At 43.1% G+C, this 14,752-nt stretch overlaps 1 protein-coding gene across 9 annotated transcripts in view; it reads left to right on the top strand.

The window, feature by feature from the left end:
• Nucleotides 1–4,139: 4,139 nt before the first annotated feature.
• PLGRKT (plasminogen receptor with a C-terminal lysine) overlaps nt 4,140–14,752 on the top strand; it is a 40,219-nt gene continuing 29,606 nt past the window's right edge. For 3 of the 9 annotated variants that reach the window (XM_070589995.1, XM_070590000.1, XM_070590001.1), the window contains exons 1-3: nt 4,156–4,286; nt 5,354–5,473; nt 7,286–7,372. In XM_070589995.1, the coding sequence (XP_070446096.1) occupies nt 7,292–7,372 (81 nt within the window). In that variant the 5' untranslated portion in view covers nt 4,156–4,286; nt 5,354–5,473; nt 7,286–7,291. Of the gene's footprint in view, nt 4,326–4,853; nt 5,088–5,353; nt 5,474–7,285; nt 7,373–14,752 lie in introns of all 9 variants that reach the window. The other 6 variants (XM_070589997.1, XM_070589996.1, XM_070590002.1 and 3 more) reach the window with 6 other exon arrangements.

Genomic DNA, 14,752 nt, shown 5'->3' with positions numbered 1-14,752 from the left:
AGACAGAGGTTCTTGGCTAAACCGGGTTCCCAGATTAACAGAGAAATTCACACATCTTGTGAAAGTATTTCTGTTAAAAGGAAATACTATTAAATACATCTTGAGCTTTCAAAAACTTTGTTTTTGAAAAACTACTTTAGGGGCTGGCCCCGTGGCCAGATGGTTAAGTTTGTGTTCTCTGCTTCGGTGGCCCAGGGTTTCACAGGTTCGATTCTGGGCATGGACATGGCACCGCTCATCAGGCCACGCTGAGGCAGCGTCCCACATAGCACAGCCAGAAGGACTTGCAACTAGAATATACAACTATGTACTAGGGGGCTTTGGGGAGAAGAAGAAGAAGAAAAAAAAGGAAGATTGGCAACAGATGTTAGCTCATGTGCCAATCTTTAAGAAAAAACAAATTACTTTAAAGTGTATGGGGAAATATTGAGGAATTTTACTCTCCCGGGATAGGGGACTTTCAGTGAGTTGAGGGTTTTACACCAATTCTAAAATATTTATACTATTTAACCCAGTATTTCCAATCAACATATTAAAAAACTATATATATGAAGTTGGTCTTCATGATGTTATTGACAGTGGCAAAAAAATTGTACACAAACTTGTGGAAAATCATATACCTATTAAAAATGGTATATGTGAGGGGGCTGGCCCCGTGGCCGAGTGGTTAAGTTTGCGCGCTCCGCTGCAGGCGGCGCAGTGTTTCGTTGGTTCGAATCCTGGGTGCGGACTTGGCACTGCTCATCAAGCCACGCTGAGGCAGCATCCCACATGCCACAACTAGCAGGACCCACAATGAAGAATATACAACTATGTACCGGGGGGCTTTGGGGAGAAAAAGGAAAAAATAAAATCTTTAAAAAATAAATAAAAAATGGTATATGTGAATGCTATGTAACAACATGAAATCCTTATGCTATAATGAAAAATGAGAACAAGCACCTATTTATATGTTTGTGTGAAAACATATACACATACATTTACAAATTCATACAATTAGACATAACGCACATACCAGTTAAAGTTATATGTTATTTGATATCGAAATAAATTTCCTTCAATCCTCTTACCTCACATTCTATAAAATGTATTCAATATTGATACCAAATTTCTCTCAATTCCCAGGGTATATATTCCCATGGTCATTTTTTTCACTTACATTTTAAAATTGTGAGCAATATCATACATACAGGAGTATTTATAATGTATGTGTACGGTTTAAAGTGTAGCCATTGGGTTTCCATCAGGAATCGGAATTCTACTCAGTTGATTCCACTTAAGAGATATCAATGAAGACACTGTTTAAAGGAGTGTCGATGGGGTAAGAAGACCATCGAGTTGAGAGTCTAGCAATAGTGGGAAGCCCATACCACCTCTCAGCTAACAAGCAAGGGAAGAAAGTGTTTTCAGAGCTCCATGAGCTGGAGCCACGGAGGAGAGGCCACTGTTCAAGACCTGCAGTTGTGGAAGGACATAACCACCATCAGATCCTCACCCTCAAACAGAGAAAGAATGGAGAAAACATACCCTACCTCTCTTTCCTCCTGCCTCTGGTGTCCTGTGGATGACCCCCACTGTGCAAACCCAAATGGAAACTAGCTGAGGAGAGCTCAGGTGAAGCTTTCCAAACAGGTCAGCTTCTGGGGGATAGGACAGGGCAGGGAAGGGAGGAGAATGGATATGAGGGAAGGTAAGCATAAAACCCATATATAGTCTATCTGTTTTGCCACTCAGCATTTATTCTTGCCCTTTGCTCAGATGAAGAGAAGCTCATCTCCTACATGTAAGAATCACAGAATCCCACCAACCACCATATTGCTTTGAGGTGATATCAATCCAGGTATACTCTGACCTAGAAACTAAATTGTAATATTTGTCTCCACCAGTACTCTTCATACAAGGTAACAAGAAAAGAGGGGCAGGGAAAAAAAGGATTAACATTTTATATGCAGAGCCACAACAGTCCTTGCTTCTACAGCTTGTTGTAAGGCTAAAATTGATAATCATAGCTTCCTACTTCATTCATTTATATTTCCCTTGTCCTGTGCAGTATCTTGGAGATCAGGATTTTTTACTCGGTGTGGTGATGCAACACTTTACTTTCCTCATGGTCTGAAATTGAAGTGGTCTGACTTTATCAGGTTACTGCAGTTATCTGATCATTTTTCTTGCACGTGGAGTATTAAGACGTGCCCAGTGAATTTCTAGGCATCATGCACAGTTCTCCTCGCCCTCACTGTAGAGCTGCAACCCAATTTCCCCTTGGTAACTGGGATCAGTTACCCAATTCCATCACTATGAGGAACCACAATGATCAAGGCGCAGTTTCAGCTTCCAATTCAACAGAACCATGGCTGGGTCCTCTAGTGAGGGCATTTCTTCATTTTGAACTAGGACTTCTAACCACGATAAACCCAATGTTGTAGAAATGGTGTGCTGTATATTTTCCATTTGTCCCTCCAGTCTTTATGTATAAGAGGCTGACCTCTATAGACTGCATCAACCTGACTCCCTCATCTTCTGGTGTCCTGTAGATCCAGCCAATATAATTCCTCAGCAGGATACCAGAGCATGGGGTACAGAGAGATGGGTCTTTCTTCTCCATTTTGTCCCCACTTTGAGCTGAGGTCCTAGCAGTGGCTACAACCATAGGATCTCATCCTACTGGGCCAAAGATCAGCATTGACTGCTTTCTGCTACTGAACAACATAGCTCCCATTGGGTTGCCCTCTCCTACAGCCACAGTATGGCTCTTGCCTGGTTTTAGTAACTGCTCCCTCCCCTTCATCCCTTCTGACCTAGAGTTAGTAACAGCTCCCTATGGTTGCTGGTTACTACGGTTTAGTGAATGCTAACTATGTGCCAGACACTGTGCTAAGTGCCTAAATATATTTTCTCATTTAGTCTTCACAATCTCATAAGTTAGATGGCTTGAGTCTATGGTAGAGACGATAAAACTAAGTTTTGGAGAGGATAAAGAGTGACAGTGACAGAGCTGTACATTGAATCTACTTGTGGTACTTTTAGAGTCTGTGTACCCAAATGCTATTCCCCACTTCTTTTATCAGTTGTTATCCTCCCTTAAAGAGTCAAAACTCCACATGGCTTTGCTCCTTGGGAACATATCCACTCCAAAAACTGGAAACAGAGATGCTAGTGAGATGTCCCCACCCAGCCATTCAACAAATAGTGTCTGGAATGTGGGACCCAAGCTCTAGAGTACTGAGGGCCGGTGCTGAGAGCATCAAGGCAAGCCTAGGAGGTCGGTGTGGTGTTCACCCACAGGCTGAGCCTGGGGAAGGTTAGTTGCCTCCACTGACATGGTGATCAGCCAGGGCTAAGAGCAGAGACCTTCCTCATGGACCTTCCTCAAGGCCAGAGCCTGGTGAAGTCCCTGCTATTCTTCTAAGCCATCTAGCAGCAAAGAACACAGTGCCAACAGTTCCTCAAATGCTCTCTCAAAGAGGCTGGGAGAGAGGCTTGGCTTACTCAAGATAGAAATTGCTGGTGGGGGTGAGAAGAAATGGACATCTCTCAGAACAGCAGGGGAGACAGATGGCTCTGTCCAAAAATAAAGAATTAGTAACTTTGGTCAAGTCTGCTCTTTTTCATTTCCTGTCTTAACCTTTTTGCCATTTTAATAGAGGCAATTTAACAGATGAGGAGACTGAGGCTCTAATAGATTAAATAAACTGTGTTGAGATTCAAATGGAGAGAGAAAAAAGTCCACCCTCAACATTAAACCTATTCTGCAAATAGAAAAGCCCTTAAAAATGTTTATAACTGTGGATATAAGGGACAACCCTTCATGAGACGCATTCTCTTCTCAGAAACTGACTCAACAGGGGTCGTTGGCGCTACTTCTGGAGAATAACAGGGAGATAGCTCATTATCCAGGGCTATTGAAGCTTAGCTCAGCGCTGGAGCATGGATTCCTCATATACGCGGGTAACTGAAAACCGCACTGAGGCCTTTGAGATTTCCATTCTGTTTCCTCTGCCTCCCCTCAAAATCTGACAGCTGAGTGGCTGCAGCTTTGAATTTGCCTCCTTGACCTGCCCCTCTAGGGGCCTGGCCAGAAAGCGAGGCCTCGGGTCAGGCATGCGGGCCCTTTAAGGAAGCCAAGGGCTGCGCTGATTGGCTGAGGCTCGGAATCTACTATCATGCCAGCCAATCCCGAGGCTCTTCGGGGCGAGGCCGGGTCACTGCTGAGGTATAGGGGACCCCGGGCTGCTAGGCCTCTGCTGCTATCCCGGTGTCCCCGCGCCTCCGCCGCCCGCTGCCCAGTGAGTGAGCGCCGGCCGTGCGGGACCGGCCGGCCGCAGGTGGGTGGGAGGGTGGGTCCGTGCGGCCGCGTCTGCAGCGCTGAGCTCCGGGGCCCCGGGCTTGCCCAGCCGGGCTAGGCGCCCCCAACCCCCTTAGCGCCCGCCCTTGGCTCTCCTCCAGCCCCTAGTGCTGACCGCTAGAGCCACCCCCCTCTCAGAAGAGTCTCTTGCCGTCGCGAGGACTTCTGGCCTCTCCTGTAATGTAATCGAGCTGGGGAAAGAAAGCAGAGCATTATCACGGAAATCAGCACACCACTGCAGGAAGTTCCCAAGTGACAGTAATTGGGTCCAGGGAGCGCGGGTGGAGTTAAATTAGGGGAAACCTCCTGGAAGCTGTAGGTTCGGTGCTGGAATTTGCAGGCGAAGAGGTCTAGTTTGAATGGAACATAAAGACTTGTTGAAAATGATTGTAATTATGCAACCAGTCATAAATGTAGATAATGTGTCATTTGATCAGGAAATGAGTCAGTGCGGAAATTTGAATGACAGAGGTCACGATGGGTCATGGAATTATCGTTTTTTTTTTAGTAAGTAAAATCAAATCCAGGTCCCCAGGGGTGACTGGAAGAAGGCTGCCTGGAACTTGCAGTCCCAACAGTCCTCAGAAATACCCCTTCCATTGTAATCTACAGCACTGCTGAGGCAGGGCTGGGGCATGAAAGAGCCCTTTCTAAGGTCTAAGGAGTAATCAAAGGCAAAATGAAGGCAAAAGGGAACCAAATCAGCATTCTCAGCCCTCTGAGACACACTGGCGTCTAAGCTGTAAGTAGCAAGACATTTGTCACCAATGATAAAGTCTTGGAATTTTGGAAAGACTTATGCAATTGACTGAATTCAAAGTTATCTCTATTGCAAGGTCACTCTTGCTTCTTTTTTCCCCCCAGTTTTATTGAGAAATAATTGACATACATCACTGTATAAGTTTAAGGCGTACAGCATGATGGTTTGATAGGGTGGGGAAGGAGAGGAAGGTTGAAAATACTGAACTCCAGGGCATAGTTGACAAGGTGTGGTGCAATCATTTACAGGTTTGGTCTCCGCAGAGGACGTGGGTAAGCTCTTCTACCTGCTTGGCTTCCAGCTTTAACTCTGAGGAGTGTCATTAACATAAAACATCCAGACTACAAGAAAGCAAAGCCCAGAAAGAGGTAAGCCTAGGTCCTAACTTTCCAAGTAGTTTCTCTTCCTTAGATGGCTGACATGAGGACTGTCCCTGCATTTCAGGGGGAATCCTACCCTCTATAAATAGGGGCACTGTCAGAGACACAGCTCTGTGACATGCAGGGTGTGTGTAGGAACGGGATTAAAGGACAGTTGTTCTCTTTATAAATGTTTGCAGGATATGTAAAAACTCAATCATCTACTTCCATGTGCAGAGGACAAATAGAAATGGCAAGTGGCCTGAGCCATGCTTTCTCTTGTATCACTCATGCTTTCTGCAAACATTTATGGGAAAGAGACACCATGGAGACTGCCAAGATGGGTAATATATTGCTCCTGCCTTCAAGCAAGCTCTGCTGTAGGAGACAATTGACATGTGCCTGTCAGAGTTTGGAGAAAAGGAGAGAACTTCTGCTAGATCCTCCCACCCTTGGTAGCCTCTAACTCTGGTCATAGGATGCAGTGGGGCAGTGGCAGAGAGGGAGAGAAACCTCATGACCTCCCAGGCCTGTTCAGGGCTGCACCCCTTCTCTCTGGTGAGTGGTTGCCTGTGCCCAGCATTGAAGCTGACTCTGGCTCAGAGGCCCCTGTAATTACAGGGTGCATCTTTGGCCAGAATACAGGGAAGCCACTGAAGTCTGGCTTGTGGTTCCCACTCACCTGGAGCCCCATTAGCAGGGATAACCCATTCCACGTGGCATGAAATGCCCTCCCTCTCCCCTGCCTTCTCCCCAGTTAGTCAGAACCCAGGGTTTCCTGACAAGGATATGGAAAATAGGAGCTCTTCTGGACTTCCTGCAGAATTCTGTGAATCCTGGATAGAAAGCATTATGACTTGCCACTCTGACCTGAGGTTCACAAGCCTGCTCTACAGCCTGTCAAAGAGAATCAGCAACATTGTTGAGGAAGGTAGAACAGTTGTAACTTCCCTGAGTTTTGCAGTCTTCTGAAAGTAAAATCAACAACTAACTGAAGGTCTTCTGTACTTACCCAAGTGGATTAAGAACAAAAAATTTGAGTTCTGGTTCACCTAGAAGTGACAGCCTACTTAACTTCTTAAGTAAATAAATAAGATAGACAATACTAAGTATTCTTTTAAAAATTGGGTTTCCCACGACATTTAAGTCTCCTGTTTTTCCCCTTTTGAGAACTTCAGTAATAGCTTAAAGAGAACAAAGGTGAAGCTAGAGGAGGATGGCCAACGGATGTCAGCAATGGGTGCATGGAAATAGGGAGTGTGTAGGATAGGGGCAGGGATTACAGGAAGAGTATTGGTCCAGTGACCTTGAGACACCTAAAACTTCCTGAAACACAAATGCAAGGAGCACAGAGAAACTCGCCCCCAAGGGGCACAAAGCATCTTCTGAATCACCGCTCCTCAGAAGCAAAAGTTCTCTCATGAGACTGCATAGAAGTAAAAGGATGGATGGTATCCACCCTGTCCCTCACAAAAAGAGAGGGTTTTTTTGGGTTGGTTTGTTTTAAACTATTCAGTTCTTCAAGATTTACAGTAGGAAGCAAAATCAGGAAACATGGAGCCATATACTTTAGAGCAGGAGAAGATTTTAGAATCATCTAGTTCAATCAGCTGGTCTTAGGTAAATAAATGATGGCCAGGCTGGTTAAGTTTGCCTAAGGCCAGAGAGCTAGTTAGGAGCAAAGACTAGAATCCACACGGTTTTCCCAGGTCAGAAATTTTGTGTGTGTGTTGTTATATGCTCATGGTAGCTCAAAGCAGAGCATATGAGGATGCATGTAGAATATATTGTTTTAAGCGTCTTTGCTTTTTTACATTTTAGGTCAAGATGGGGTTTATATTTTCAAAATCTATGAATGAAAACATGAAAAACCAACAGGAGTTCATGCTTATGAATGCTCGACTTCAGGTACATTTTCAAATGATTAAGCTTTTATGTTGTTACAGTGGTTCAAGCTTCTACCACATGTGTTCCAGCAGTATGTTCTCTTTGACCCAAAAGGTTAATGCTCTGGGAGCTCTGTCCTCACAGCGAAGATGAAATGGATTATTATTTATCTGGTGAATGGGCTTGTTTAAATCTCCAATCCTGGTATTTGTGTAAAAATGTCTATACTGCGGGAAGAAATAACTGCTTAGAGTCCAGGGTCGGCAGAATTGCGGCCCCTCCCCAAAGATGTCTCCATCCTGATCCCCCCTGAATATGTTACCACGGCAAAAGAGACTGCAATGTGATTAAGTTGAGGAGTTTGAGATGGGGAAGATCCTGGATTATCTGGATAGACCCAGTGTAATCACAGGGATCCTTATAAGGGAAAGAGGGAGGCAAGAGGGTAAACATCAGAGAGAGAGATTTGAAGATGCTACGCTGCTGGCTTTGAAGATGGAGTAAAAGGCCATGAGCCAAGGAATTCAGGCAGCCTCTAGAAGCTGGAAATGCAAGGATATGGATTCTCCCCCTAGAGTCTCCAGAGGGAACACAGTCCCACCAGCCCATTTGGAACTTCGACCTCCAGAACTATGAGATGATAAATTTGTCCTATTGTTTTAAGCCACTAAGTTTGATAATTTGTTATAACAGCAATAGGAAATTAATACAGAGTGTGAAAACTTGACACTGGGTTTATACATAGGCTGGATAGAAAAGATCAGAGCAAAGTAGAAGACTGTCTAATTGCCTAATATAAGTTGTCAAAAAGTATTTTAAAATGTCATATGTCAAAATGAAGTGTTAAAAGTTTGACCAGAATTGTTTTCCTAAGATTTCAGACAAAGATCTCTAGGCCTCTGTGGTTCATTCTGGCCCTGGGAGGAGACGGTCCTACTGTGAGACCATAGTGAGTGGTTCAAAGTGAGGACTAAAGCCAGACTGCCTGGGTTTGAATCCCACCTCTGCCCCTGACCAACTATGACTTGTGCCTTAGTCTCCTAATCTGTAAACTGGAGGTGACAGTATCCCCTTCAAGTGTTGTTTTCAGGAGTAAAGATGATAGTTTACAGAGAGTATACAGAACAAAGACTCAAGTCTTTAGGACAACGACTCTCACTCTATAAGTATTAGTTGTTGCTGTTGTTGTTATTGCTAATAAAAAGTGATCAGGGATGGGCCCCATGGCCCAGTGGTTAAGTTCACATGCTCCGCTTCGGTGGCCCAGGGGTTCATTGGTTCAGATCCTGGATGTGGACCTAGCACTGTTCATCAAGCCACACTGAAGCAGCCTCCCACATAGCACAACCAGAAGCACTTACAACTAGAATATACAACTACGTACTGGGGGCTTTGGAGAGAAGAAGAAGAAAAAAAAAAAAAGATTGGCAACAGATGTTAACTCAAGTGCCAATCTTTAAAAAAAAAAAGTGATCAGAGTGTCTTGTGCAGTGTAAAAACTTCTTTTTGAGGAATGGAATAATTGAAAGAATGGGCAACTGAATTATTGTTACAGAGCAAAGTCACCTAAGGGAGACCAAACGTTAGGTGTCTGAACCAGTTAAATATGTCACATGCTCAGAGAGTCCTTGTCCAAGCCCTCCGGAAACTATAGGGCTTTTACTCTTATGTCAGTCCTCATGAAGTCAGGGTGTGTGAAGGGTTTGGGATTTTACCCTACTTGCAAGCTGACACATTAGCCTGATACTATCTCATGGATGCTGCAGAACACAGGAGACACCTACGTCAGAGAGAGGGGACTTTATTACTCATAGCACAGCAAGCAGCATGAGCATGAGGTTGGTGTCAATCCCCCATGCCCCTCAAGCCTCACAGAGGTGATAAACTTGGGCCTAAGTAGGTGTAGTGCACTCAGTGGGTTTGTGGCACATTTGAGGAACCCTGGGTTTGGGGAATCTGCTGCTTTTATAGTGAGTGGGGAGCTGGTGGAGTTGGTGGAAGGGGTTACCTCATTCCTCAAGGTTGTTCACTACAAACACAGCCCAGAGAAACAGCCTGAACAAAGAGCAGTCTGAGCCTTGCATTCTTGGCCTACCCAGCAAGAATGTGCTGGGACATTCAGGGCTCATGGCTTATTGCCGCTCTCAACTACCTGCCCCTCAGCCCGACCGACCAGAGCTTTGAGAACAGCCTTGACTTCTGTCCACTGATCCCATCGACCACTATAACTGGCGCTGAGGTCAAACTGGCAGAAACACTGTTGGCACCATAAGTTTTCAGCTTAGTTGAACCAAAGATGAACAAGGCCTGGGCATTTAGGAGAATCTCTGTGAATCCAAGGGCCCTACTGAGCCAGTAGCGTTGCTTCAGGCGGCAGAGTGGGGAATAAAGTTTTTCCCAAAGGGGTAGCTATTACTCCTCTATACAAAACTGAGATGACAATAGGGCCAAGCCAGCCATACCCTCAAGTATATTTTCATTTTACCAGCAAATGGGCCCTTTCCTTGTGGTTGTCGGGTGCTTGTTGACCCCCTCCAAAATCGAGATGTCAGGCCTGAGAGTCATAAGGCCCCCTTGGGTCAGGTGTTCATCCTTAACAAAAGCTCGGTAGTAAGCCAACAGCTGCCTCCCCTTTTTGAAAGGGGATGTTATGGGGTGAATTTTGTCTACCCTAAATTCATATGTTAAAGCCCTAACTCCCACTACCTCAGAATGTGACCTTACCTGGGGACAGAGTCTTCACAGAGTTAATCAAGTTAAAATGAGGTCACTAGGGTGGGCCCTAATCCAATATGATTGATGTCCTTATAAAAAGGGGAAATTTGGTCCCAGAGACATGCATACAGGGAGAGTGCCATGTGAATATGATGTTGGCCGTTTACAAGCCAAGGAGAGAAGCCTGGAACAGATCCTTCCCTCACAGCCCTGTTAAGAAACCAGCCCTACTGACACGTTAATTTCGGACTTCCAGCCTCCAGAACTGAGACAATAAGTTTCTGTTGCATAAGCCACCCACTTTGCAGTACTTCCTGATGGCAGCACCAAGAAACTAATACAGGATGTATTTGGTGCCAGTGTTCGGCAGGTGGCGCTGCTATACTGGGAAATGGCCTTCCTGGAGATGGGCTGTAGTTTTTTTCTTTTTCCCCCTGGGATTCTATATTGCTTCTGTTAGGCCATCTGGAATCAGGGTCAGGGAATCCCTGAATGGCAGAATGTCCTTTCATCACTATGAATATTTACAATATAAGCAAGTAACATATCGATTTCATTATACATTTATATGTGGGAGACACAACTGGGCTATCTTGAATCAGCTCAAAGGTTGCTTTAATTTTCCTTCCTTCCTCACTGCAAACTTTGCTCAAATTCTGTCAGTTGAATTCCAGTGCTTTTTTTCCCTGTGGGAACACAGACCAAAGAATTTAACATAGGTACTTCAGAGGTTATCTTAATAGTTTCAGGAGATTATGCTCTCTCTCAGCTGGAAGAGACTGGGGAGCACAAAGGAGCAAGGACCACTTTTTGCCCTTCACCTCCTCAACCCAGAATTGGTACTGCTTCCTCCCCTGTGCACCCCTGGCATCCGGAGAGCACTGGGGTTCAGGGGCATCATTCTTTCAGCCTCAGCTGGAGCCATTGCTCTGTCCTGCAATGGACTGGAATTGACCTTCTGTCCTAGAGCCCCTAGGACTGAGCAGGACTGTAAATGGAAGCAATGGGACACTGGGGTAGAAGAGGACATGTCTTTGAAAGTTTTTCAAAGGGAAATTTTTTTTTTAAAAGATTTTGTTCTTCCCTTTTCTCCCCAAGCACCCCTGGTACATAGTTGTATATTTTTAATTGTGCATCCTTCTAGTTGTAGCATCTGGGATGCCGCCTCAGCATGGCCTGATGAGCGGTGCCATGTCTGCGCCCAGGATCCGAACTGGAGAAACTCTGGGCCACCGAAGTGGAGCACGCGAACTTAAACCACTCGGCCACGGGGCTGGCCCCTCAAAGGGGAAAGTTTTAAAAATCCTGATTGAAACACCACACCCACTAATATCTTTAGCCTGTGATGGCATATCTTTTGGTTTTTTTCCTATTTAATGGCATCTTGATAAAAAGAGTAAATAGGAGAAATAAAGCAAAACTTTTATTAAAGAAAAGCCTATTAACTAGAGTCCTTTTCCCAGTAGGTTTTTGTTAGTTCTACTTTTTTTTTTTGGTGAAAAAAAAGAGATAAATCGTAACTCAATAATTCCATATTATTGTTTGTTTCTTTCAGAGGAAAGGACCAGAATTAGAGATTCAGCTACATCTTATACCAGTGACAAGGTTCTCAACTCTGGCTGTACATTCGATTCACCCAGGGGCTTTCAGATGTTTAGGTTCCACCCAGATCAATCGGATCTCTTCGTGGCTGGCAGGTGTTGATTTAAGCTCTCGGAGGGACTGTAATGCACAGCCTGGGTTGAAAACCTTTGCTCTTTCCTTTTCAATGATGTTACATAAGTGTAAGGGATGACCACCAGTGATTAAATATAATGTATATTGGAGATGGAACCAAATAAGTTTTCAATTTAGGTAAGTTCATCATGAAATTAAATCAATCACTGGAGTCTGGTTAATAGAAATTTATAAAAGGCTTCAAATAAAAAAGTTTCCTTTTTTTTAATTAACAATTTTGGTTCAAGTTGAGCTGGAGGGGATTCACACTACTAGTTATAATGATGTTTTCAGATCATCAGCAACCTTCAGTTTCCCACTGCTTTGTCCGGCCTCTGTTACTGAGGCTGGTGGATGGGTGTCTACGCTCAGCAAAGTATCACTGAGGCGAAAATGAGTACTTCCCTAAAATGCCACTAGATGGCACACCTAAACTAATTTTATATCACCTGAGTGGCTGGAAAAGCATTTTGATGTTACACAATAGGGTGGAAACTGGAAGCAGAAAGCAGAAAGAATGAGGGAAGAAAAGATTCCATAGGTCCTTGCTGTGCTATCATACTATGTGGGCAAGGCACTTATGGTCCATATAAAGATTAGTCAAGCAGTTTATTTGTTCTTTACTGTGTGCAGGCAACAAACTAAAGGTTAAAAAAACAAAACATAATACGAGAGTCAGCCTTTGACCTTTATGTATATTGTTAGAGTTTGGTGTTAAACAAATGACATATAGTTATAAATTTAAAAATATAGTATTAATATATATAAAATAATGTGCTAAATGCTAAGCAGGATTCAGAAATGTGTAAAGTATAAGGCTCTATATTCAAGGAAGTTCTCATCTAATTTGGTGGGTAGATGGTGATGTATGGTGCAAATAACCAGATGTTTGTGTGTATGTATGTGGTAGGTAGAACACTGGCCTCCTAAAGATGTCCACACCCTAATATTCATTGGTGGGATCTTACATGCAACAGTTATTACTGTGGTGTTTGCCTAATGATGATTTGTGTCTCCTTCATTCCTTCTATATATGTTCATTGGAAAAGCTGTCCCCTTCTCCATGTATTTATTTACTCAATTATTTATATCAATATGTTCTCATGGACATTTTATCATATAGGTTATCATCTAGTACCATCCTTATTTATTTTGTGCCTTAAGTTTGTTCCAGCTTTGGCTATTGGGAACTCCTTCCAGTTGGCTCCTATGTCCTTTTGGCATATTCCATCCTTTTTTGACTACTTGCTTATTTTCTGTAATGATAAGATATTCCATATAGATTGCCCCTGCCACAGGCCTGGAACTAATCACTTATTCAAGAAGTCCTAGTTCCTTTTATTAGAGAATGGTATTTAGAAGTCAAGATCTTGGCTCTAGCTATGCTTATTGCTATGGCCATTGTTCTTAGATCTTCTCAGCAAAGACGCGCACATATACAAACCATGCATATACACACACTTATACTATTTCCATGTCTACCTGTAAGTATATATATTCTAAACTATGAATTCATGCTGATACCTCTGATTCCAATCCAGTATGATGTTTCATTCTAGGCTTTCCCCTTTCTTTATTTGTAAGTTTTTTCTCAGACAATGAGAAACCCAGCTGTCATTTTCTACAATATGTTCACTCCAAATCAGTTCACAGAGATATTCCTCATTTTGTTGACAGTTGCATAGTACTCCATTGTGTGGATATATATTAATTTATTCAAATTATGTTTACTAGGGCACTATACTAGTTTCCTATTGCTGTGACAAATTATCACAAACTTAGTGACTTAAAACAACACAAATTAATTATCCTACAGTTTTGGAGGCCAGAAGTTTGAAATGAGTCTCACTGGATGAAAACCGAGGTGTCAGCAGGGCCGCATTTCCTTCTGGAGAGTCTAGGGAAGAATCCCTGTCCTCGCCTTTTCCAGTTTCTAGAGGCCACCTGAATTCCTTGGCTCATGTCCCCTTCTTCCTTCTTTAAGCCAGCGGGGTAGCATCTTCATCTCTCTCTAACTCTGACTCTCTTGCCTCCATCCCTCACTTATTACATTGGGGCCACCTGGATAATTCAGGATAATATCCTCATCACAAAACCCTTAATATAGTCACATCTGCAAAGTTCCTTTTTTACCATGTAAGGTAACATATTCTCAGGTCCTGGGGATTAGGACTTGGACTTCTTTGGGGGGCCATTATTCTGCCTACCACAGGTACTTAGGTTATTTCCAATATTTTGTTATTACAAACAGTGCTGCAATAAATAACTCTGTGCTTTCATATTTTTTACTGTTGGAGGTATGTCTGCAGGATAGATTTCTAGAAGTGGGATTGTTGGGTCAAAGGCAGGTGCCTATGTAGTTTTGTTGGGTATTGCCATATTTCCTTTCAGAAGGGTTGTACCAATTTGAAAGTGCCTGTTTTCCCAAAGTCCCACCAAAAAAGACTTTTAAAATGTTTTTTTTTTAATTTTTAAAAAAGTTTTTGCTTTTTAATTTTTGCCAGTCTGATAGATAAGAAATGATATCTCAGTCTTGTTTTAATTTGCATTTCTTTAATTATGAGTGAACTTGAACATTTTCTCACATGTTTGAGAGAAATCATATATCTTGATTTTGTGAATTGTCTGTTCATTGGGTTTTTGTCCTCTGTCCCTCAGTTTCTAAGGGTTCTTTATCCTTTAGGGATATTGACCTCTTGTCTGTGGAATACATTGCAAATATCTTCTCTGAGATTATCATTTGTCTTTGACTTTGTTTAGGGAGGGGTTTTTGCCATGAAAAAAATGTTTTTAATTTTATTAACTCAAATTAACAATCCTTATTATTTTTTAATTTTTTTTTTTTTTTTTGGTGAGGAAGATTTGCCCTGAGCTAGCATCTGTGCCAATCTTCTTCCATTTTTTGTATGTGGAATACCTCCACAGCATGGCTGATGAGTGAAGTAGGTCCGCACCCAGGATCCTCAGCTG

The sequence above is a fragment of the Equus przewalskii genome, chromosome 22, assembly GCF_037783145.1.
Source record: "Equus przewalskii isolate Varuska chromosome 22, EquPr2, whole genome shotgun sequence".
In the NCBI taxonomy this organism is placed as follows: domain Eukaryota; kingdom Metazoa; phylum Chordata; class Mammalia; order Perissodactyla; family Equidae; genus Equus; species Equus przewalskii.
Note: the sequence above shows the minus strand (reverse complement) of the source record. Positions and strands in the feature narration are given on the sequence as shown.